The following is a 27037-nucleotide window of genomic DNA, read 5'->3' on the forward strand; positions in this document are numbered from 1 at the left end:
GGTTCAGCCCTGTTTAGACAGCTTCACCTTGATGTTCATTGGAGAGCCCCTCATGGTTCAGCCCGGTTTAGACAGCCTCACCTTGATGTTCATTGGACAGACACTTTTTTATTTAAACAAATGTTAGTTATTTGTGTATTTATTTTTCATCAATGAAAAGCGTGCACTATTTCCTCATAAATAATGGGTGTAATATTAAACTACAAACAACAATCGTTAGAAGTCTTATAGAAAATACAATGAAATGTACAGCTGTGTCGACATTTATCTGACACCTCCCAAGTGGCGCAGTTGTCTAAGGTACTGCATTGCAGTGCTAGCTATGCCACTAGAGATCCTGCTTTGAGTCCAGGCTCTGTCGCAGCCGACTGCGACCTGGAGACCAATGGGGGCGGAGCAAGGTTGGATAGCATATTTGGTATATTAGATTACATGAAAAAGTCATCATCCAGAAGAGGTATGGTACCTTTGGCAGGGTTGGGTTATGTCCAATTAGATTGACTGCATTGGTATTACAAATCAATGGAAATCTGTGATTGCTACATCCATTTTTGGACTTTTAAACTCATGACATATAGACATCGATTCATTTCGAGATCCATTTAATCAACAAACAATAAGATTTTAAATATATATTTTAATGATAGGCAGACTAAATAAAATAATAAAATAAAAAAATATAATGAAATTGCCAACATCATGACAGAAAAAATATGTTTCTCAATCATCAATCAGTTTTTTTAATACTTTTCTTAGTAATTACAGACATTTTCATGAAGTTGTTTTTATTTACAATTACAAAAGCTTACATTGAGGCCACATACATGATTACACATGATAAAATAATACAACTGTTTAAAAGGTGGTCAACACACTTATTGAAATCTGGCACTGCATGGCCCTAACTGGGTATCATGTGCATCCACAATACAGTATATACAGTATGATGTTGGTGAAAACGCACTTTGGCTCTTTGGTGATGAAATGTAACATACCCTCAGCATTATATCAAAAAAGTTGGATTTCTACGTAATACATTCGATAATGAGCACCGAGCTATGTTGGCATAGCCGTGCAGGTTTCTTTTAAAAACTTTTGAGGATTTTACATTTTGTCGTCGTCATCTTTAAAGTTGTTTCCGCGGGTCACAAAAATCTAAATTAGCATGACACAAACTGAATTAAATGTTAAAAGGCTTTGAAAATAAAATGTTTGGTATACGCTCAGTGGCGTGTATTCATGAATGCCAAGGGAAGCCAGGCTTCCCCAAATATTTGACCAATACATCTTTCTTCTCTCTGTGTTTTCATAATTTTCCTTCAATTCGCAAGTGGCTGAATCTCACCGGAGAAATCTCATCTGAGTGAGGGAAACAGCGCCCCCTCTGTCTCAGTATGTATCGCCCATGTATCTGATGCTGTCTGAACAGGGAAACAGCGCCCCCTCTGTCTCAGTATGTAGCGCCCATGTATCTGATGCTGTCTGAACAGGGAAACAGCGCCCCCTCTGTCTCAGTATGTATCACCCATGTATCTGATGCTGTCTGAACAGGGAAACAGCGCCCCTCTGTCTCAGTATGTATCGCCTATGTATCTGATTCTGTCTGAACAGGGAAACAGCGCCCCCTCTGTCTCAGTATGTATCGCCCATGTATCTGATGCTGTCTGGAACAAAAGAGTATTACATGTTGACGCTGTAGCAATTGATTAATTGATACCAGCAAGCATTTGGCCTTCCTCGATTTAAAAAAAATACAATAATTAGCCAATCATCGTTGAGCTAAGCTCAACTGTGGGTTGTCCTGGTGTAGCAAAACACCCCCCCCCCAAGGGAGGCCAGTTTAGATTTGGCTTCACACCAATCAAATCAGATCTTCTGATCTTCTTAATCTTTGTGTTGATGTACTGCAGTAACTAGCTTGCTAAATTGGCCCTTTCCTAAGCAATGGATGGAGATGTGGATTTAGACTTGTGGTTTTGACTTAATTCTCTGTACAGGCCAATGACGGCGATTCTGATCTAACCATAAATAAATATGTTGTACCACTAGCCTGAGATGATTGAAGTTCAATATGTAGCCTAGATGTAGTCTAGTAGGCTCAAATTAACTAGCTAGCTAACTTAGCTGTTTCATTGTTGCCCAAGCGAGGAAGTTAGGCTAGCAAGCATTTTAGCTAGGTAGCCTATGACAACAAAACTAAAAGTGTACTGTATGGCAGAGCCCTAGACCGTTGTGCCAACATGAAAGCGAGGAGGATGGCATTGGCGTTCAACTAGTCTACCAGTAGGTGGAGTCCACATTTTTTGTTTTACTTGCATGCGCACACACACATACATACATACAGACTGACAGAAATCAATACCATGGACATGATATTTAGCAACATTGATTGGACTAAATCGTTTTTGGTATCTTTAAGTTTGTTCAGTGTATTAAACTAAGCATACTGTGTATAGCCTTGTTGATTTGATGATGTTTAAATGTTTAAGTTGAAATGGTGCTGAAATAGCTTTTTTTGTCTTTGTGCTGACTTGTGGTAACTCTCTGCTTCTAAATCAGTAGAAAACATTAACTTGCTTGACGATACTGCAGGTGATATAACTGTTTGTTGCATGCAATATTTTCTTTGTGGACTTCACTAGACAGATGTTGCTCTCCGGTTTTGTGAAACAAACTTATGTGTAACTGAATATATTCCACCACTGTGTGACTATTTGTCTTTTTGTTGTCACGGGCCTTATTGTATATCACGGTGGCGTATGAACGAATGGGTTATAGAGCAAACAACGCAATTTTCAAAACGTAGGTTGTAATATGACTTTTTGACCTTCTTGGCTTGCTCAGTGATTTTACCCACTCACGGCTCCTGGTACACACTCAGTGAAATAAAAAAATAACAGTAAATTCAAATGAAACTGAAAAGCATATACTAAAATATGAAAATACAATATGTCTTCTCAAAATCGATATCCATCTTACCTCTAAATTGTTTTTTTTTGTCCCAATGGGAAAGTGAGCCTGTCAGGTAGCCAATAGCCCAGAGTCCAGCCTAGCCAAACCAATGCAATTTTCCTAATTTTATAACTTTTGAGATGTTTTTCTCTGGCGTCCATTGATTTAGTCACCGTAATTCTGACCATCCTTCAAGGGTAAAAACTCCAATAACTTGTGAACAAATTATGATAAAGACATGAAGTTTGGACCATTTGTTTTCTTAGAGGATTATCTACACAATTAACATATTAGTCTACCCATTTGTCAAAAGATGCGACTTTGACTTAAATAACACCCTATATACAGTACATATGAAGGGGGGCAATCAGACAGTAGAATGACGTCATGGCATTTCTGGAGCCCGTGTGATTGATGGTCACAATATAGATGATTTTTACTGCTCGTTACTGCGGACAGTCAGATCATTCCTTATGATGTCATTCACTGAAGAACAAGAAAGTGTGAGATAATGGTTAGGACAGTGTGTAACACATAGGCCTGTTGTGTACTAATGGTGTACTGCCAGTTTACAAATCGCATTGACACTTATGCTCCACAAGGTGTCATATCACTGTTTTTTCCTAGCAACCACAGGCAGAGATCATCTTTGCAACAGGTACTCACTTTATTTGGTAGTGCTTCCTGTGTCTGTACTACATAAGATCAAATGGAAACTTTTCTCTAGAGTGTACAGGGGTGTATATGTGTTTTCTGACACCTACAGTATAAGCTAACCAAGGGCATTGTTTCCATGTTAAACCACATTCTGTAGCAAACTAACTATTATAATGTATCAGCCCTGGGTTCAAATACACATGTATATGAGTATCTGGTATTTAAAATACTTTTTTTCTGTGTATTTGAGCAGTCCAAAACAAGTACTCTTCTTTGAGTATTGGAATGGTAATTTGTAAAAACGAAATAGTCTACCAATTTGTATTTGAGAGTATTTTCAAATGTTTTTTTTTCAAATACCTGGGTTAAATGCATGGGAGTGTATTTGGGTCAGTATATTTATTTTCAAATAAGTGAAAGTGTATTTCCAAAAACATTGACAGAATTTTTATTTTTATTGGTTTCTTTTTAATGAATTTTAATGGTTATATATTGTCCTTGATCTGTTAATAAAACAGAATTAATAAATTATACTGTAATGTACTATACTGTAATGTACTATACTGTAATGTATTATACTGTAATGTACTATACTGTAATGTACTATACTGTAATGTATTATACTGTAATGTACTATACTGTAATGTATTATACTGTAATGTATTATACTGTAATGTATTATACTGTAATGTACTATACTGTAATGTACTATACTGTAATGTATTATACTGTAATGTACTATACTGTAATGTACTATACTGTAATGTACTATACTGTAATGTATTATACTGTAATGTACTATACTGTAATGTACTATACTGTAATGTATTATACTCTAACATATGGCCTTTTTCTCTTTCCCTAACACAGTCCTCACCATATTTGAACAGTAAAGCTAACATTTTAATACTAACAATTAATACTTTTTTACTCTCCAGCATTTTGGATTTGAGATGAAATTATGAATATGAGGTCACAGTACACGTTTGTACTTGGTATAGTGATTGCGTGCAATGGATATGGGATCAAATATACTTCTGACTAATTATTTAAGTGAATTTGAATTTGTGGAGAACTAGATACATGAAGTGCTTTTACTTCTAAACGGTAAATCAGATATTTATGAAAATTGCCTCAAATAAAAGGTGACACTCTGTACTCTTGATCTCAAATCCAAAATACTGGAGTATAGAGACAAAATGTAAAATGTTAGTTTCACTGTCCAAATATATATGGTGAGAACTGCATGTCAATTCTGTCCAGATCACATGCTCAACTTCATTTTATTTACCTCTGAAAAGCAATGAATCATAAATGAACACACAAGGTAACAAGCCTCTGCAATAATCAACACAATACATGAATAACTAGATGTAATGGCAGACTTCGACACAACATGTAGAGAGAGTTCAGTCATGACGAAGGCTTACTAAATCGTCATTATTTGGATGCCAAAGCACATTTAGCGACTAGGGGAGTCTAATTGTATCCATTCTGAAATGATCGATAGCTTGTACTCTCACTGACCTTGCCAGGCTTAGTGTCGGTTCACACATAGATAAACAACTTCAGCTGGCTTTTAGCTGGGGACTATTTAAAACTTTGACCCACATAGCTGGACAAGCAAGGAAAGGGAGCATCCACAAAAAAAGTGTTACTCTGAATCCCACATCAACCCCTACACCCTTCCACCCTGCCTCCTGGGTCATATGTGTCAAACTCATTAGGCCGAGTGTCTTCTGGTTTTCGCTCCACCCTTATACTTGACACGCTAATTAGTGTTTACAGGTTTCGGTTTTTCTATTTTCGAGGTAGCACATTAGCATGTAGGGAGCACTGATTTGTGTCACCTTGTTAGTAAGAATGTGTTACACATGTGCTGGCTTGTCCATCTCGTTAGCCGGAAGGTGTTTCACCTGTGCTGGTTTGTCCATCTCGTTAGCCGGAAGGTGTTTCACCTGTCCTGGCTTGTCCATCTTGTTAGTGGGATCCTGTTTCACCTGTGCTGGCTTGTCCATCTCGTTAGTCAGAAGGTGTTTCACCTGTGCTGGTTTGTCCATCTCAAACACTTGTCCATCTCAAACGCTTGTCCATCTCCACTTAAACGCTTGAGAGATGTTGGGAAAGCTACACAAAGGTACACTTCACGGCAGCTGAGGTGCAGTTTCGAGCTCAATCGTTTAAGTTTGAAAGAAGGCAGATTTTTGTTATTATCTCTGTTTGTTTCGCTCCATATTCTTTTTACTCCCTGTCCTAAGTTGTTGTGGGTTTTTCCTCTTCGTTTGTCTTTTCGAGAGTCAAACCTAGTGGCCATGGGTGTCTTTTAGAACCCCTTACTAGTGGCTTTGCCAACATTCAGTGGGCACCCACATGGGTGCCTTTTCAGAACCCCTTTTGAACCCCTTTCTGTTTTGTTTTGGTTGTCAAAATGTATTTTTCTTTGTTTAGTTCCCTTTGTTGTGAGCGACACTGAGTTTGTCTTGTGGGAACGTAACATTAGTAAGGAACCCCAGTCTAGGTACTTGTAGATTTGAGAGAACTGAATAGGTGTATGCATCACCCTGGTAACTCCCTCTTGCCCTCTACTAAGTGGAATTGTCGCCATATTACTAGCTAGGTTTCCATCCAATTGGAAACAGATTTTCATGTGAATATCAAAAATATGCATAAAGAAAATATGCGCATTTTCCCACCAGTGGTTTGTTCCCACCAAGAGGATTTGTTGTGTATAAAAATCAGTGTGTGGTGACATAGTACATAGTAAAAATGTACTTTTTCGCTAAAGTCTTCAAGTACCAAATAGAAATCTGAAGTTCAATGTTTCCATCACATTCTGTCACAAACTATTGTGTTAAATAGCAAATGTGTCTACTACTTTGGCACGTGCTCTCTAGCCAACAGCTCACAGATGCAGTGTGGGTAGGCTAGTCTACATGATGAGACTAAAATGGATAATTATGGAATTTTTTATTTGTCAAATGGCAGTCAAGCATCGAATATGTCATCAGAATCAAAGCCTTGATATTTATTGGAAAGGAGCATCAAGGTCACCGTGCACTTTTACCACCCTGTGAAGTTCATCATAACTTGATTAATACAGTGGCTTGTGAAAGTATTCACCCCCTTGGCATTTTACCTATTTTGATGTCTTACAACCTGGAATTAAAAATATATTTTTTTGGGGGGGGGGCTTCTATCATTTGATTTACACAACATGCTTACCACTTTGAAGATGCAATATATATTTTTACTGTGAAACAAACAAGAAATAAGACAAAAAAAACAGAGAACTTGAGCGTGCATAACTATTCACCCTCCCAAAGTCAATACTTTGTAGAGCCACCTTTTGCAGCAATTACAGCTGCAAGTCTCTTGGGGTATGCCTCTATACGCTTGGCACATCTAGCCACTGGGATTTTTGCCCATTCTTCAAGGCAAAACTGCTCTAGGTTGGATGGGTTCCGCTGGTGTACAGCTATCTTTAAGTCACACCACAGATTCTCAATTGGATTGAGGTCTGGGCTTTGACTAGGCCAATCCAAGACATTTAAATGTTTCCCCTTAAACCACTCGAGTGTTGCTTTAGCAGTATGCTTATGGTCATTGTCCTGCTGGAAGGTGAACCTCTTTCCCAGTCTCAAATCTCTGGAAGACTGAAACAGGTTTCTATCACAAATTTCCCTGTATTTTAGTGCCATCCATCATTCCTTCAGTTCTGACCAGTTTCCCAGTAGCACCATTGAAAAACATCCCCACAGCATGATGCTGTGGGGATGGTGTTCTCGGGGTGATGAAAGGTGTTGGGTTTGCACCAGACATAGCGTGTTTGCTTATTTTATTCTTTAAGCAATGGCTTTTTTCTGGACACTCTTCTGTAAAGCTGAGCTCTGTGGAGTGTACGGCTTAAAGTGGTCCTATGGCAGGATACTCCAATCTCCGCTGTGGAGCTTTTCTCTCCTTAAGGGTTATCTTTGGTCTCTTTGTTGCCTCTCTGATTAATGCCCTCCTTGCCTGGTTCGTGAGTTTTGGTGGGCGGCCCTCTCTTGGCAGGTTTGTTGTGGTGACATATTCTTTCCATTTTTTAATAATGGATTTCATGATGCTTTGTGGGATGTTCAAAGTTTCTGATCTTTTTTATAACCCAACCCTGATCTGTACTTCTCCACCACTTTGTCCCTGACTTGTTTGGAGAGCTCCTTGGTCTTCATGGTGTCGCTTGCTTGGTGGTGCCCCTTGCTTAGTGGTGTTGCTGACTCTGGGGCCTTTCAGAACAGGTGTATATATACTGAGATCATGTGACAGATCGTGTGACACTTGGATTGCACACAGTTGGACTTTATTTAACTAATTATGTGACTTCTGAAGGTAATTGGTTGCACCAGATCTTATTTAGGGGCTTCATTGCAAAGGGGTGAATACATATGCAGGCCACACTTTTCCATTTTTGAATTCTTTGAAACAAGTCATTTTTTTCATTTCACTTCACCAATTTGGACTATTTTGTGTATGTCCATTACATGAAATCCAAATAAAATCTATTTAAATTACAGGTTGTAATGCAACAGAATAGTAAAAATGCCAAGTGGGATAAATACTTTTGCAAAGCACTGTATGTAGCCTAATAAACTGCATAGTTTCCCGAGTCGTAGTGGGAGGACCACACACCAAATCATTGCATGACTCCAAGTTTACTTCGATATGATGGTTATTATATCACTATTTAGCATGAAGGCGTTTCCACCACCATTTCTTGCATAATACATTTTACCGAAACAAAAAGATCACACCATGTCGAACAAACTAATGATCTCTCTGCATTTCAAAAATGAATGAAATGAAACTTCCTGTTTCCATCACAGCTGTCATGATTTTTTTTATACTTGTGACTTTACTCACATACGAACTGTGGATGGAAATGTGGTTACTCATAGCTATCCAATCCTTCAAAGGGATACTTGGGGATTTTGGCAATGAGGCCATTTATCTACTTCCCCTGAGTCAGATGAACTCATGGATACCATTATGTCTCTGTGTCCAGTATGAAGGAAGTTAGAGACCGTTAACTAAATGACTGGAAGTCTATGGGTATCTATGCTAACACAACTTCAAACTTGTACGCAAAGACATACAAATGGTATACATAAGTTCATCTGACTCTTAGGAAGTAGATAAAGGGCCTCATTGCCAAAACCCAGAATCTAGTGTTGGGTCTAAGAATTGATTTGAGGGATTCAGAGTAGAAGAGGCCCAAATGCTAGGGCAGTTTATAATGGGAGGCTACTGCTGGTACACATTCACATACTTGTCATGTTTTGTCTTATATCATCTTGTCATTTTGCTTTTCCCTCTTCGTTTTCCCCCTGCTGGTCTTTTTAGGTTCGTTCCCCTTGTTCTCTCTCCCTTCCTCTCTCTCTTCTCTCTATCGTTCCGTTCCTGCTCCCAGCTGTTCCTATTCCCCTAATCAATCATTTAGTCTTCCCACACCTGTTCCTTATCTTTTCCCCTGATTAGAGTCCCTATTTCTTTCCTTGGTTTCCGTTCCTGCCCTGTCGGATCCTTGTCTATTGTTCACCGTGCTGTGTCTATGTATCGCCCTGTCGTGTCGTGTTTCCCTCAGATGCTGCGTGGTGAGCAGGTGTCTGAGTCTGCTAAGTTCAAGTGCCTTCCCGAGGCAACCTGCAGTTCAAGATCAAGTCTCCAGTCGGTTCTCGTCATTACGAGTGGAAATTGTTTTATTTGATTGTATTTTTACTTTACTGGATTAAAGACTCTGTTTTCGCCAAGTTGCTTTTGGGTCCTCATTCACCTGCATAACAATACTGACTGTTTTCACATGTGCTCTACACACAAAGAAATTAAGGTTCCTCAAGGGTTCTTTGGGAAGGGTGATGGTTATATGTGGAACACTTGTTGCACTTCAATGGTTCTTTAAAGTTCATAAAAGGATTGTTTGCTCTTTTAGTGATAATGTATGGGAGGTGGCTTACTTGAATATTTTGTTGCATGGTTTGCTCACAGCTCTTTTTGTGCAACCTCGAATGAGAGTGTCCAGTTTACCTAAAGTGTTGTGTTATGCCATTGCATATTATATATGACTGCGGCCAGTGATGGTGTCTTGTGGTTATTTATAGATCCATTCTCCATAAAGGTTCTATAAATAACCATAGAAAAGGGTTGTAATCATTGCAAAACCCTTTTTTGCTACTATATGGAACCTTTTTAAATGGTTCATTATAGAACCTTAGGAAAACGTTTTATTTTTACAGGACCATACAGGTTCCATTTGGAACCTTATGAGCATGGTTCTTTATTGAACCTTAAAAACAGGCTTCCGCTATGGTTACAAGACAACGAACCCATATCTGGTACTATTTAGAATGTTTGTTTGTGTGTGTATATGTTCTGTTTCTGTTTGTTCATCATCAAATCAAAATCAAATCAAATTTATCTGTATCTCTTTTGTACAAACTGTAGTCAAGCTTAGGGATACGACTAAATAAGTTTCCTCTTAAAAACATATCAGAGTCTCTTTGAAGATGTTGCTGTGCACTGTGTATCAGTATAGTCCATCTCAAGTTCCAGCATCAATAACCATTTAACCATACACATTGTAACGAATTCAAAACAAGTTAGAGGAGCCTGGGGTACAGTACGTTTCTGCAGTATCCAATATGTTTTGTACTAACTCACCATCATCCAGATAGGCTTGGTTCAGGTTTTCTTGCTTTGCTGTCACTTTCCCAGGGACTGGCCCACTCTGGCTCCCTGTAGCGGCTGGACCTCTCTGGGTCAGGATGTGGCTGTGTCGTGGTGGAGACCTGCTCAAGACAGGCACCACCGTGTGCATGAAGCCCTGGTACTGGCCTTCTGAGGGACAGACCTCTGGCGAGTCACCAACCTTCCATAATGAAGCTGCAGCCCGGTACCCATCACCCACCATCGTGGCATGCTGGTGTTGGTCCAATGGGACAGCTACGTTGACAACTCGCTGATTGGTGGCCGAGCGAGAGGGGTGGAATGGTTGGGACACTTGGCTGGAGTAATGCTGGGTATAGGACATCTGAGATGGGGAACCACGGTGGATCATCACTGGGTGGTGGTTCATATCTTGATACTGGACAGGGGTGCTACCCAGGCTTCGGCTTTTACTGGGGTAATAGACAGATGGGTCCTGTGGTTGATAGGCATTGGGATCGTGATGGCTTGCACGCTGGAAGGATGCCAAGGATGTCATGCCAGCCACTATGTGGCTATTGGGGTTGAGATGGCTGCTGGGGGTGTGGTGGTAGGACTTGGATGACATTCCTAGGATTTGGGAGACAGCGCAGCCCAGCTGGCCAAACTGGAAGTCATCTATGGGTTCCGTTTTAATGGCGGGAACTGAAAAGGACATGAAATCTAAATCAAATTTTGGATTATAATTAACAGTTGGTGCTCAAAACAAGTTAAAGGGATAGTTCACACACGTTTTAAAAAATGACACTTGTCAATATGTAACTATTCCTTCAACTAGTAATCAATGGGATAGTGATGAAATTGTCAATGTAAGGTGTGGCCGTATTCAGTTCTAATGATGACTAAAAGATGTAAGGGTAGAGCAAGGATGGACTCACCGGTTAAAGGAGTGTAGGTGAAGTGCTGCGCCTGACTGCGTTTTCTCCTCCCGTTGATCACATAGAAGTTGACTTTAACCGCGTGATGAATGGTGGGATCTCGATACGGAGGGATCTCCACAAACAGCATGTTCTAGATATAACATATGGTGCAGATGAACGTCAATCAGTCATTTGTCATAGAGAGTATCACTGGCCGACGGTGTGGACATATCTATACTGAGACTGTATGACATCATGTAGAAGAACATTGACAAGGAAAAGTACACTGTTAAAATGAAGTGCTTTGTAACATCACAACTAGTGGCAACTGAGCTACCAAGAAGGAGACAAAACCATATCAAAAACACATCATCCTGAGATGTTCTGAAACATTACATGGTGTGTTGTAACACCACTTAATCAAGTGTTGTGCAACACCTTGCCAGGGACTGGCAGCACTAACAGAAAACATTGAAAACACTATTTTGGTGTTTCGAGTCCTGTTTAGTACAGAATTAGATATCTTCTATTTTGGTGTTGTTTCCACTCTCTAAAAGCTTCTAAACACCATTATGATATTTTAAGTCCCATTTAGGGCAGAATTAGATCCCTTTTTATGAAGTGTCTTAAAGCTTACATTTTTGGCCGGCATTGTCAAGTACAGTGTTCAAACAACCAGCACTAGCTGGAGGTTGAACTGCAAGAATATAATGTCAATTTGACTGACGGTTTTGATATGCGTTCATTATGATCCATTACACCTCATGGCACAACAAGCTTCATACTAATATACTTTTTTTTCTTCAAACATGCATACAACATTGTTTGAAAGAATCAAAAAGTCAACTTTTTTTTTATTACACACAATCACGTGGCAAGATAGGAAAAGCAAGGTGATTAAAACCAAAGACTTCCAATGAGTTCAATCCCTCAATTTTCTCTCTCAGTCTCTTTGGTTATCCTCATGAAAGAAATTGAGCAACTGTCATGATGTTCGGCAGCGTTCGGCGTTCAATGTCACTGGCCTTCTAGCCATCGCCGATCCACTTTTCATTTTCCATTTGTTTTGTCTTTGTTTTACACGCCTGGTTTCAATTCCCCAATTACACGTTCATTATTTAACCCTGTATTTTCCCCATGGTTTTTGTGCATGTTTGTTTATTGTAAGTTCGGTGTGATGTTTGTGGGCTTGGTGTTACTTCATGTATTTTGAATTTTTGAGTAAAATTCCTTTTGTTACTCATCTCTGCTGTCCTGCACCTGACTCCTCTGCACCAGCTACACCCAGATCCTTACAGCAACATATTCATTTCGATATATTCTAACATTATTTTGGTAAAATTAAATTAACAAAATCATTGAAATTAATGAAAAAAGTGAAAACATATTTAACACTTCATTGAGGCAGTTATGAAATGACAGAGGGGATACAGATAGGTGGGAGAAACAGAGTGAAGGGTTGTAGCAGGGAATTTAACCCCGGTCTTCAGTGTGGAAACGGGTGATGTGTCTATGCCAGAGGTGTTACCGCTAGACCACAGGCTCTGCACCACTTGGTCCATTTAAATTCACCCCAGAATAATTTCTTACATTGTGGCTGTGGTTGATTGAGTAAATGTACCATCTTTACTGCCCCTCCTGTTTATAATCTGTCTAATTAAAGCGTTGAACAAATAAAGGTGGAATTTCACAAAAAAAATATTGATATTTAGGCTATAAACTAGTAGCATTTGTAAACCATTGATCGTATGAGAAAACACAGTTTTTGTGTTTTGATGCTGACTTTTACATGCACTGAAACCCTAAAAAGTGTTTTCACAACACTCTCTTAAAAACACCAATATTCAGGTTGAAGGACCACTTTGAGTGTTTCAGAGTACTTCATTTATGTTTTAAAGGTGCAATATGCAGAAATTGCGCCGCCATTTCCTGGTTGCTAAAATTCAAATTGTTTGCCTAATTTCAGTTTAAGTGACAAAACAAGCAATGCATAGTGTAGAGAATCATTGTAACATCTAAACTGCTGAGAAATATATTTTCAATAACCACAAATATTGTATTTACAGCTGTTTGAAGCTGGTGTACAAAAACTTAAGAATGGGAAGCATAGAAATAGCTCACATAGAACAGATCTACTGTTCCTTAGAGTTGCGTTCAATGAGAATGATAGATCTTTAACTCACATTTCTATGTGAATTTGGTCGGGTCACCCCAGAAAGTTACATATTACAGCGTTAAAACACGATCATAACTCTTATATTGGGTTTAGATTGAAACACCCTCCAAACACCAGATTTCAGCTTAGGTGCACTACTTCTCATGGTTTCACTACACAGTCATGGTGTTGTGAGACTTTCTATTTTTACAGTGTATGAGTTAGCTAGTACAGTTGGTAAAGGTGATAGGACAGTAACTCACTTTCTGGCTCTTGTCTCGGTCTACTGTAGCTTCTGCTTCCCAGATTTGCACCCCGTCTGAAAGAAACACAATGCAGTGTACCTTAATCAGGAGGGGAGCAGAGATTGATATGAACAAACCATACAATAAGTAGAGAGGAATATGAAGGCAGGAATGTGAAGAAGGGAGTTTGAAGGCAGGAATGTGAAGGCAGGAATGTGAAGGAGGGAGTGTGAATGCAGGAATGTGAAGGCAGGTATGTGAAGGAAGGAATGTGAAGGCAGGAGTGTGAAGGCAGGAATGTGAAGGAGGGAGTGTGAAGGCAGGAATGTGAAGGCAGGAATGTGAAGGCAGGAATGTGAAGGAAGGAATGTGAAGACAGAAATGTGAAGGCAGGAGTGTGAAGCCAGGAATGTGAAGGCAGGAATGTGAAGGAGGGTGTGTGAAGGCAGGAATGTGAAGGCAGGTATGTGAAGGAAGGAGTGTGAAGACAGAAATGTGAAGGCAGGAGTGTGAAGGGAATGTGAAGGCAGGAATGTGAAGGCAGGAATGTGAAGGCAGGTATGTGAAGGAGGGAATGTGAAGGCAGGAGTGTGAAGGCAGGAATGTGAAGGCAGGTATGTGAAGGCAGCTAGAAACTAGAAATACAATTTATTGTTATTATTAAAAATATAAGTATATAAAACAAGTTAGCTGGTGTATTTACAGTCAAATAGAAGCTTTAACATCCCACAAACACTCACCAACAAACACAGGTCTGTGTTGGTAGCATCACATTTAGCAATTACAAAAACAATTGTCACAATGTTAAGCAAGCATCTGTAAACCTATAATGGTGATGAGGATTTATATGAAAACCCCATATCCACACCCACGTTCCTCTCAGAAACTGGTACGTAGGCAGTATCAGTAATGATTGCCATTGATCTCTGTTTTAGTATATTCCCATCTCAACGTTTACCTCCTGTTTAGAGACCACGTTTTGAGTAAAGTGAGATAGAAACGTCTGTCTGCTTGGAGATGGTATCGATGTTTGTCTAACCACATCCTCTCGCACTAAACCACATGCTAAACAAGAGAGCAGTTTACAAGCTCATAACAGTGCCTTTATTCTGCACCCAGGCCTTGTTAGCTAACACCTCTATGTTAGAAGACCCAGACCTTGTTACCTAACACCTCTATGTTAGAATACCCAGACCTTGTTACCTAACACCTTTATGTTAGAAGACCCAGATGTTGTTACCTAACACCTCTATGTTAGAAGACCCAGACCTTGTTACCTAACACCTCTATGTTAGAAGACCCAGACCTTGTTACCTAACACCTCTATGTTAGAAGACCCAGACCTTGTTACCTAACACCTCTATGTTAGAAGACCCAGACCTTGTTACCTAACACCTCTATGTTAGAATACCCAGACCTTGTTACCTAACACCTTTATGTTAGAAGACCCAGATGTTGTTACCTAACACCTCTATGTTAGAAGACCCAGACCTTGTTACCTAACACCTCTATGTTAGAAGACCCAGGTGTTGTTACCTAACAGCTCTATGTTAGAAGACCCAGGTGTTGTTACCTAACACATCTATGTTAGAAGACCCAGGTGTTGTTACCTAACACCTCTATGTTAGAAGACCCAGACCTTGTTACCTAACACCTCTATGTTAGAAGACCCAGGTGTTGTTACCTAACACCTCTATGTTAGAAGACCCAGACCTTGTTACTTAACACCTCTATGTTAGAAGACCCAGGTGTTGTTACCTAACACCTCTATGTTAGAAGACCCAGACCTTGTTACTTAACACCTCTATGTTAGAAGACCCAGGTAGTGCATCACTGTAAAACGATTATCTAGTTTCCCTTCCTGTATTGCAGTCAGGATGTTATTACGACGGAACTAGACATATCACTGCCCTGTACTATGGCTCCAGTGCTAACAGTTGCCTTGGCAATATGCAAACTGGATGGGAATACAAATAAACAAACTAGATGATAATAATCATATCCATGTTGGGCTAGTAGTGGTGGTCTGAAATAAATCTTTGTATTATACAGCCATGGTGATGATTGAGAGCTTGGAGTCCATTGAAACCAGTCCATTGAGAACAGTAATCTATACAAATCTAAGCAGGTCAAAGCGGAGCAGGTTGGTTTCAGAACATGCAGTACATTAATTCTGGATCACAACAGAGTAGAATTGCGAGAGAAAGAGCGAGCCAAAGGTTAAAAAAAATAATTCATAAATAAATAATGTTCTGGAAATTGTCCTCTCAATAGGACAACTATTAATAATGATCCATTAGAGCTGTAGGAACTCAGAGGCCTTGTGGTTTGAGTGTTTGCCCTGAGATCGGAAGGGTGGGAGTTTGATAGTCGTAAGAATCCGACCCGGTGCATCTCTACTTGGCACTCAGCATAAAGGAGATAGATTTGGAGTAGGGTTGAATATTTTACAAATGTTCCACCCCGAGAGTAAATCCCTTTTCTCTCAGGTAACCCAGTATTTCCCGCCAAAAGATACAGAGATTATACACTTATGAATAACCCATCCTTCAATAGATAAATGGCTAATACTGGATGAATGTATTGTCTGAAAGGGGTAAGCTAGGACATCTATATGAAACAAATGATCCCCTTACAAAAAAGATAGCAGTTAGAGTGCAGTATAACTGCAGTCGGAGTGCAGTGTAACTGTAGTATGCTGCAAATACTGCATCCACAATAACACTGTTTTTTTTTACCGCAGTAATTTTGTAGTGTAAGTGCAGTTAGAGTGTTGAAATAACACTGCAGTTATTATGCAATTACTGGGTCCAAAATACCACAGTAATTTACTGTACATTTACTGCGGTTTTAAAACTTTTTTTGTAAGGGTCTATTTGTTTTGGCTGGAATTTGAATGGAATTGTTGGAGAGAGCAAGACAGTGCTCCCGTATGCACTGATTTAAAACAACTAAAATACGGTACACTAAAAAACATATGGTGGCCCCCGAAAGCCAGACGGAGATGTGTAAATTAGATGCACATTCAGCCCTTATGTTACTGCAGCATAGGCAATTCTGGAGCAAATGTTGGGTCTACCTGTCACAAGAAAAAAAATGACCATGTTGAGATTAAACATGCGCTGTCTGTCCCCAGTGTTGATCATTGATCATGTAGATAGCAGAGTGAAGGGCATTGAGAAGAACATATTTAGACATCTCATATAATTTAACAGTTCCAATTCACGTCATACTGTTCATATAAATTATTTATTATCATTTACAGTTTGCTTGCAGTTATTTATCCCGGGAATAGGGAGTGGTTTTGGGAGGGAAATCTCGGTATATCTCGGTAACCCGTTTCCCGGCATTCAACCTACATTTGGGGTAAGGCCCTGCGATAGATTATAGATAGACTATAGCATCCTGTTCAGGGAGTGTACTTGTACATCAAGCTGCCTCACACTATGCTCCGGGCTCACACAACCCAAGGCTAATTACTAACTGCTCTATGAAGAAAAGACTTAAAGGCTTAGGCCATTTCTATAATTTACTACCATGATGCTGAACTAAAGGTAGTGTACAGTATGCCATTATTAGATTCAATTACTTTTGCCCTTCTGTTTGCTCTTAGGAGTCTAGGCAAGGCTACTGTAAAGTACAACTGTTGATATAAAAGGGCTTCATAAATATATTTGATTGATTGATTGATTGATTGTAAAGTCCTCACCAGGTGTCTTTTCTGTGAACACCACCTTGGAATCAGAGGTGAAGTTCTGTCCTGTCAGTATCACCTGCTGTCCCCCTAGAACCGAGCAGCGCTCCACGTCCTGGCGCTCTACAGTGGGAAGCTCGTGGGCCGACCTCTGGGCTGTGGAACGACAGTAGAACGTCTTTAGGAGAACATTAGAACAACCATATGAGAACATGAGTCACATTCTAAGGGCAACGTTTTGCACAAGCTGTGAGTAAAATAAGTGTCATTACCAGATTCAGCTGAGGTTTAGAACTTGAATTTGAACCACAATGCTCTTTTAGAGATGTTCAGGACCAGTTTATTACTGGCTACCCATTCCAAAACAGACTGCAACTCTTTGTTAAGAGTTTCAGTGACTTCATTAACTGTGGTTGCTGATGCGTATATGGTTGAATCATCAGCATACATGGACACACATGCTTTGTTTAATGCCTGTGGCAGGACATTGGTAAAAATAGAAAAGAGTAGAGGGCCTAGAGAGCTGCCCTGAGGTAGACCACACTTTACATGTTTGACATTAGAGAAGCTTAGATTAAGGAAACCCTTTGAGTTCAATTAGATAGATAGTGTCATGTTTTGTCTTATTTTGTCTTGTCATTTTGCTTTTCCCCTCTGTTCGTTTTCCCCCTGCTGGTCTTTTAGGTTCGTTCCCCTCTTTCTCTCTTCCTCCCTCTCTCTCTTCTCTCTATCGCTCCGTTCCTGCTCCCAGCTGTTCCTATTCCCCTAATCAATCATTTAGTCTTCCCACACCTGTTCCCTATCTTTCCCCCTGATTAGAGTCCCTATTTCTCCCCTTGTTTTCCGTTTCTGCCCTGTCGGATCCTTGTCTATTGTTCACCGTGCTGTGTCTGTGTATCGCCCTGTCGTGTCGTGTTTCCCTCAGATGCTGCGTGGTGAGCAGGTGTCTGAGTCTGCTACGTTCAAGTGCCTTCCCGAGGCAACCTGCAGTTATGATCGAGTCTCCAGTCGGTTCTCGTCATTACGAGTGGAATTATGCTTTATGATTGTAGATTTACTTTACTGGATTAAAGACTCTGTTTTCCAAGTCGCTTTTGGGTCCTCATTCACCTGCATAACAGAAGGATCCGACCAAGAATGGACCCAGCGACTATGGATTCTCTCTACTCTACTCTCGAGTTCCAGGGAGCGATGCTCGGCAGACACGAGCAGGAATTGTCTGCTGCTCGGCATGCCGTTGAGACCCTGGCCGCTCAGGTCTCCGACCTCTCAGGACAGTATCAGAGTCTTCGTCTCGTGTCACCAGCTACTTCCGGTTCTTCCGAGCCTCCGGAACCTAGGGTTAATAACCCACCATGTTATTCTGGGCAGCCCACTGAGTGCCGCTCCTTTCTCACCCAGTGTGATATAGTGTTCTCTCTCCAACCCAACACATACTCAAGAGAGAGAGCTCGGATTGCTTACGTCATATCACTCCTTACTGGTCGGGCTCGGCAGTGGGGCACAGCTATCTGGGAGGCAAGCGCTGAGTGTACTAACAATTATCTGAACTTTAAAGAGGAGATGATAAGGGTTTTTGATCGCTCAGTTTTTGGGAAAGAAGCTTCCTGGTCCCTGTCTTCCCTATGTCAAGGTAATCGATCCATAACGGATTACTCTATAGAGTTTCGCACTCTTGCTGCCTCCAGTAACTGGAACGAGCAGGCGTTGCTCGCTCGTTTTCTGGAGGGACTCCACGCTAAGGTTAAGGATGAGATTCTCTCTCGGGAGGTTCCATCCAGCGTGATTCTTTGATTGAACTCGCTATTCGCATTGAACGACGGGTAGATCTTCGTCACCGAGCTCATAGAAGAGAGCTCGCGTTAACTGTGTCTCCCCTCTCTCCGACACTACCGTCTTTCCCCACTGACTCAGGTGTTGAGCCCATGCAGCTGGGGGTATTCGCATCTCGACTAAGGAGAGGGAACGGAGAATCACCAACCGCCTCTGTCTCTATTGCGGTTCCGCTGGTCATTTTGTCATTTCATGTCCAGTTAAAGGCCAGAGCTCATCAGTAAGCGGAGGGTGACTGATAAGCGCTACTAGACGGTCCTCTCCGTCAAGTACCTGTACTACCTTACCGGTCCATCTACGCTGGACCGGATCGGCAGCTTCCTGCAGTGCATTAATAGACTCTGGGGCAGAGGGCTGTTTTATGGACGAAGCCTGGGCGCTCATGACATTCCTCTCAGACAGTTAGGGAGCCCACGGTCATGTTTGCCTTGGATGGTAGTCCTCTCCCCAGTATATTATATGAAACACTACCTTTAACCCTCACTGTATCTGGTAACCATAGTGAGACCATTTCTTTTTTGATTTTTTGTTCACCTTTTACACCTGTTGTTTTGGGTCATCCCTGGCTAGTGTGTCATAATCCTTCTTTTGATTGGTCTAGTGATTCTATCCTTTCCTGGAACGTTTCTTGTCATGTGACGTGTTTGGTGTCTGCTATTTCTCCTGTTTGTTCTGTCCCCTCTTCTCAGGAGGAGCCTGGTGATTTGACAGGAGTGCCGGAGGAATATCATGGTCTGCGCACGGTCTTCAGTCGGTCCAGAACCAACTCCCTTCCTCCTCACCGGTCGTATGATTGTTGTTCTGATCTCTTCAAGAAGCTTTTTGCATCCGCTCCTATCCTTGTTGCACCTGACGTCACTAAACAGTTTATTGTTGAGGTTGACGCGTCGGGGTGGGCGTGGGAGCCATTCTGTCCCAGCGCTCCGATACTGACGATGGGGTCCACCCTTGTGCGTATTTTTCTCATCGCCTGTCACCGTCGGAACGTAACTATGATGTGGCTAACCGCGAACTGCTCGCCATCCGTTTAGCCCTAGGCAAATGGCGACAGTGGTTGGAGGGGGCGACCGTTCTTTTGTCGTTTGGACTGACCAAAAGAACCTTGAGTACATCCGTTATGCCAAACGACTGAATGCGCGTCATGCTCGTTGGGCGTTGTTTTTCGCTCGTTTCGAGTTCGTTATTTCTTATTGCCCGGGTACTAAGAACACCAAGCCTCATGCTTTATCCCGTCTCTTTAGTTCTTCTGTGGCTTCTACCGATCCCGAGGGATCCTTCCTGTTGGGCGTGTTGTCGGGTTGACTGTCTGGGGAATTGAGAGACAGGTTAAGCAAGCACTCACGCACACTGCGTCGCCGCGCGCTTGTCCTAGTAACCTTCTTTTCGTTCCTGTTTCTACTCGTCTGGCTGTTCTTCAGTGGGCTCACTCTGCCAAGTTAGCTGGCCATCCCGGCGTTCGGGGTACGCTTGCTTCTATTCGCCAGCGGTTTTGGTGGCCTACTCAGGAGCGTGACACGCGCCGTTTCGTGGCTGCGTGTTCAGACTGCGCGCAGAAGAAGTCTGGTAATTTTTTTCTGCTTCTGCTCCTGGTCTTGCTGGGTCTCAGTCTGTTCCCTGCCATCGATCTCTCCTGTTCTTGTTCCTGCCCTTGCTGTGTCTCAGTCTGTCCCTAGTTGTTACTCTCCTGGCCTGTTTGGTCCTGTTTGCTCTAAAGCTTTCAGTTCTCTACCCGTGTCTCATTTTTTTTTTTTTTTTTAGAGTAGTACCCTAGTTTCCTTTTTATCGTTTTTCGCTACGGTCCTGAGGAGAGGAGTTGGGTTCACGTGCTGGACCGTTTGTGATCTATGATTTCCTCCGTTGCCGCCAGTGTTCCTCCTCGAGAGCGCCAGGAGGCGCTCGGTGAGTGGGGGTACTGTCATGTTTTGTCTTATTTTGTCTTGTCATTTTGCTTTTCCCTCTGTTCGTTTTCCCCTGCTGGTCTTTTTAGGTTCGTTCCCCTCTTTCTCTCTTCCTCCCTCTCTCTCTTCTCTCTATCGCTCCGTTCCTGCTCCCAGCTGTTCCTATTCCCCTAATCAATCATTTAGTCTTCCCACACCTGTTCCCTATCTTTCCCCCTGATTAGAGTCCCTATTTCTCCCCTTGTTTTCCGTTTCTGCCCTGTCGGATCCTTGTCTATTGTTCACCGTGCTGTGTCTGTGTATCGCCCTGTCGTGTCGTGTTTCCCTCAGATGCTGCGTGGTGAGCAGGTGTCTGAGTCTGCTACGTTCAAGTGCCTTCCCGAGGCAACCTGCAGTTATGATCGAGTCTCCAGTCGGTTCTCGTCATTACGAGTGGAATTATGCTTTATGATTGTAGATTTACTTTACTGGATTAAAGACTCTGTTTTCGCCAAGTCGCTTTTGGGTCCTCATTCACCTGCATAACAGATAGCTCTGAATCCAAGATATGGCAGAGGTTGAAAAGTTTTTCAACAACAGGTTATAATCAATAATATCAAAGGCTGCAGTGAAATCTAACAGTACAGCTCCCGCAATCTTATTATTATCAATTTCCTTCAACCAATCATCAGTAATTTGTGTCAGTGCAGTACATGTTGAGTGCCCTTCTCTATAAGCATGCTGAAAATCTATTGTTAATTTGTTTACAGAGAAATAGCATAGTATTTGGTTGAACACAATTTTTTCCAAAAGTTTGCTAAGAGCTGGCAGCAAGCTTATAGGTATGCAGTTAGAACCAGTAAAGGCAGCTTTACCACTCTTGGGTAGCATAGACTTTCCTCTAGGCTCAGATTAAAGATATGACGGATAGGAGTGGCTATAGATTCAGCTGTCATCCTCAGTAGCTTTCCATCTAAGATGTCAATGTCAGGAGGTTTGTCATTATTGATCAATAACAATAATTCTTCCACCTCTCCCACACCAACTTTACAACAGTCAATCTTGCAATGCTTTTCTTGCATTATTATTATAATATCCAGCGTCTGGATGCACCTTATTAATCACATCAGACCAACAAATATTTGTAACATCATCCACATAATAGTCACAGCTAAATATTTTGTATGATCTCCAATACACTATTTTAGGCCCAGCTTTTGGAACTTTGGCTTTCCTGGATATAGCCACTATACTGTGATCACTGCATCCAATGGGTACGGATACAGTTTAAGAACAAAGTTCTACAGTATTAGTAAAAATGTGATTGATACATGTAGATGATCTTGTTCATGTAGTGTTTGTAAACACCCTGGTAGGTTGATGGGGGAGGTGTTGCTTAATTGATTAATGACCTGAACCAGATAACAGGCACTGGTTACAAAAATAAGCTTCCTCTTGAGCAGACAGCTTGATGAAAATCAGTCAATATTCAGGTCCCCAAGAAATTAGACCTCTCTGTTCACATCACATACACTATTATTTAGATACTGACTGTTAGCACTTGGTGGCCTATAGCAACACCCCAAAAGAAAAGGCATTAGATGTGCCAGGTGAACCTGCAGCCACAACACTTCAATAACACTAGACATGAGATTTTCTCCAAGCATTACAGAGATATGGCTCTGAATATATATACTGTATATATACAGCAACACCTTCCCCATAAGCATTTCTGTGTCTTCTATAGATGGTATATCGTTATATTGCTACTGCTGTATCATCAAATGAATTATCTAAGTCTCAGAAATGGCTAATATAGCAAGTTATTGGTTTCATTAACCTTATTTCTAAGGCTACATATATTAATATGGGCTCTTTTCAGCCATTTCCTGTGTAGCTTATCAGAGATTTGAAAAATAGCAAACAAAGCAAGAGAAAAAATATATACATTGAGCAGTCCATTAATCAATTAGTATGTGTGTGCTGGCTTCCGTCTGGCCTGATTGGTGGAGTGCTGCAGAGATGGTTGTCCTTTTGGAAGGTTCTCCCATCTCCACAGAGGATCTCTGGAGCTCTGTCAGAGTGACCATTGTGTCCTTGGTCAGGGAGCTCTAGGAAGAGTTTTGGTGGTTCCAAACTTCTTCCTTTTAAGAATAATGGAAGCGACTGTAGACCTTCAAGAAAGGTTTTGGTAGCCTTCCCCAGATCTGTGCATTGACACAACCCTCTCTCTGAGCTTTCCGGATATTTCCTTCGACCTCATGGCTTGGTTTTTGCTCTGACATGCACTGTCAACTGTGGGACCTTATATACTGTAGGTGTGTGCATTTCCAAATCATGTCCAATCAATTGAATTTACCACAGGTGGACTGCAAGAAAGTTGTGGGATGATCAAAGGAAACAGGATGTGCCTGAGCCCAGTTCCGAGGCTCATAGCAAAGGGTCTAAATTCTTATGTAAATAAGGAATTTCTGTTTAAAATTTTTAATGAATGTGCAAAAAAATCTGAAAACCAGTTTTCACTTTGTTATTATGGGTTATTGTGATGTCACTATGGGTATTTTGTGTTAATTGATGAGGAAAAAATTATTGGATCAATTTTAGAATTCGGTTATAACATAACAAAATGTGGAAAAGGGGAAGGGGTCTGAATACTTTCCGAAAAAGGGATGGGGTCTGAATACCTTCCGAATGCACTGTATCTGTATAATCACATAGTGTTGCCCTATTATGTGGTCTGAACGTAGTGAAAAGTGGATCTTTTATTTAGGAAAATTAGAAACCAGAAGTTGTGCCGCTTGAGCAGTCAGCATATATATATTATAAATATTAATATTTATATATAAACTCAATACATTAATGACTTAAATTCAAAGATAACCTACCTACAGCACTAGACTACGCTTTACTTGCGTCCTCCTTGTGGTATTGAGAGATAATCATGGTAATGCCTTCACTGATTGCACATAAAGGAAGATAGTTCCCACATGCTTGCTTTGATATCCAACTGATCTTGTGTCCTTTCTGTCATCCTGTGAACCCCGTTCATTGCTGCTCGCAGCTATATTTATTATTATTATTTGTAGTAGTAATAGAATTTGGGGTTTCAGGAACAAAAGTTCACTTACAACACTCGATGGGAAGGGAGGCCACTTGAAGAGAGACATACTGTCCTCCTGGTTGAGGAATATGGACACGAAAGACAAGGCGCACACAGGTGTTTTTGCGTCCCATGTCTGTCTCGCCTGTCCTGAGCTCGATGTCAGCATTTCTCAGCTTTAGTATCCCAGCACAGTCAATCCTTTACAAGGGAAGTAAAACAATGTTTTATTCATTATTTTATACCCTAGCTCTGAAAACATATGTGTGTGTGCGCATGTATATGTACGTTTGTGTGTGTGTGTGCGTGCGTGCTTGTGTGTGTACTGTCTCTAACTTGACTGCTCTCCTTACACTGCTCTCATGTTGTTCTTGGGCTCCAGAGGGATCTCCAGGACCTTGGTGCCATGGACCTTTCTCTCTTGGCTTGGTGTGGTGACCGTTTTCCCAGTGATGCGGTGCACCTGGTAGAAGGCATGGGGTTTGAGGACCCTCTCGTCAGCCGTTCCGATGAACACCAGCAGACCCAGTGGAGCAGTGCCTCTGTACCCATGAAGCTGTCGAGAGATACAACCAAACAAACCGTTTTACCTTTAAGGGGACGTTACACTCCAAAAAACAACGTTTTCAGACCTCAATAGTGGTCTTGTGTTGAGATATGTCCACATCCCAAGACATCTATTGTGTAGAATCACCTATGTGCCAAAACTCCAAATGAATGGAAAAGATAAACACCATGTAATATACAAATCTTATTGGCTGCTTATCTTTTCCATTCATTTGTGGTTGAGGCAGAGCTGACTCTACGCAATCAATGACATTGGATGTGGGGTCTAAAAACAACTGACACACTTCGATCTTGGAGTGTATCCATTTAACATGTTTTGATACCGTTGAATTCGACACTGTGTCCTCTGTACTGCAGAGCTACACTAATCTTACAGCTTTTAAACATGACAGTAAATCATCATATCTCTAACTAAAAGTGTTACTTTTGAACTGTGCACCTCCTTCTAATATGTAATCCACGGGACCATAATTCATTCTACACTCTTAGAACAAGAAGGTGCTATCTAGAATCTTAAAGGGTTCTTCGGCTGTCCCCATAGGAGAACCCTTTTTCTTGGAACCCTTTTTTCTAAATGTACTTATCAAAATATGAACTGATAAAACTGTTGAACGTCCATAATTACTTTGAGAACATCAAGGGTTAACTACCTTCAACAATATCACAGTTGAATTCTGTTACATAATGAGGAAAATGACTTGATAGGTTACGAAAGGCCAACTCCCGACATAATTATTTGCATATGTAGCGTGTGGCTAATGGTTAGCAGAAGGATAGCATCACTACTGTTGCCCTGGACCCAGAAATGGCTTTCACATCCTGAGATGAGAAGACAGCTCACTGCGTTAGTAACTATACATTAAAACCAGTATGGCTTAGTCAATATGTCCCTGAACTTTATACTTCATATGGGTGGATCTTCCATCATTTAAAATACACTCGAAAGTTAACCTCCATCCCAGGCTTAATTGGTAAAGAGCCGGGAGCGTTTGGTACCCTGGTCCGCTCTATGTAGCGTGTGTGAAACACAAAAGTACCCTGGAACCCTGCGTCAGTAGCAGTTCCAGGATTCAGGACTGGCGTGTCAGGTATTGGGTTAATCGCGTGGAACTGTTTTCACCCTTGTAAACAAGCTAGCTTGCTAATGTCATGTTGAATTTGCGTCTCGCAAATCATACCCTGAATCGGTTATTATCAGGTCATGTGAAACCAAAATGTAATTCTCACAAATGCTCCAGGAAACTAAACCAGCGTACCGATTTTCATATGAAAACGTCCTATGGTGGTTTAACTGTGCTGGTTTTGTGGTTGAATGGGTTTAGTCATAATAATGCAGGCTGATACATTTGTTCATTTACATATTGTTGCTGGGCACCTGAGACAGACATGGTGATGTAATGACAAGGAAATACCACCACAGACACATTCATACACACAAGAGTAAAAGCTGCACTGTACACTGAGTATAACAAATTTGGGTCAGCAACAAGGTGTCGAAAGCATTCCACTTGTCAACACCCATACATACATACATGCATACATACATACATACATGCATACATGCACACACACACACACACACACACACACACACACACACACACACACACACACACACACACACACACACACACACACACACACACACACACACACACACACACACACACACACACACACACACACACACACACACACACACACACACACACACACACACACACACACACACACACACACACAAAGGTTAAACAAACACACACTCCCCCATCCCACACCCAGTACCTGAACCACAGTGTGACCTCCATTGGCCGCTTTGACTGCTCCCCTGCTGCCCTCTGTCTCGTAGTGGGCCCGGTGGTGCTGTTTAGGCTGCTGCTCCAAACAGAGCTCATACTGGTCGGAGTGACTGGGCAAGTGCCACTCTAGAGGGGGCATAGATGGCACAGGGATGCCACTGATGAGCGAGAGAGAGAGGGAGAGTGGGAGAGATAGAGAGAGATGAGTAAGACATAGAGAGAAAGGGTGTGGGAGAGAGAGGGTTTAACATTTCCTGCCATAACACACAAAATACACATCAGTACATTACATCACAATTTCAAATGAAATTCCTCTAAGGTTTTCTTAATACTACTTCTTTACCTGCCATTACAGATTCATGTGACTGTCATTACTTCTTTACCTGTCATTACAGATTCATGTGACTGTCATTACTTCTTTACCCGTCATTACAGATTCATGTGACTGTCATTACTTCTTTACCCGTCATTACAGATTCATGTGACTGTCATTACTTCCTGTCATTACAGATTCATGTGTCATTACAGATTCATGTGACTGTCATTACTTCTTTACCTGTCAT

The 27037-nt window shown here is 41.3% G+C and overlaps 1 protein-coding gene across 2 annotated transcripts in view; it reads right to left on the bottom strand.

Annotated features, from left to right (window-relative positions):
* Window positions 1-1544: 1544 nt before the first annotated feature.
* LOC124026069 (nuclear factor of activated T-cells, cytoplasmic 2-like) overlaps window positions 1545-27037 on the bottom strand; it is a 31602-nt gene continuing 6109 nt past the window's right edge. For both annotated transcript variants that reach the window (XM_046339248.1, XM_046339243.1), the window contains exons 3-10: window positions 26461-26632; window positions 24462-24664; window positions 24137-24309; window positions 17314-17454; window positions 13623-13678; window positions 11223-11355; window positions 10300-10989; window positions 1545-3438 (exon numbers count right to left, since the gene is read on the bottom strand). In XM_046339248.1, coding sequence (XP_046195204.1) covers window positions 3389-3438; window positions 10300-10989; window positions 11223-11355; window positions 13623-13678; window positions 17314-17454; window positions 24137-24309; window positions 24462-24664; window positions 26461-26632 — 1618 coding nt within the window. In that variant the 3' untranslated portion in view covers window positions 1545-3388. The remainder of the gene's footprint in view (window positions 3439-10299; window positions 10990-11222; window positions 11356-13622; window positions 13679-17313; window positions 17455-24136; window positions 24310-24461; window positions 24665-26460; window positions 26633-27037) is intronic.

This window comes from Oncorhynchus gorbuscha, linkage group LG03, assembly GCF_021184085.1.
Source record: "Oncorhynchus gorbuscha isolate QuinsamMale2020 ecotype Even-year linkage group LG03, OgorEven_v1.0, whole genome shotgun sequence".
NCBI classification, from domain to species: Eukaryota; Metazoa; Chordata; class Actinopteri; order Salmoniformes; family Salmonidae; genus Oncorhynchus; species Oncorhynchus gorbuscha.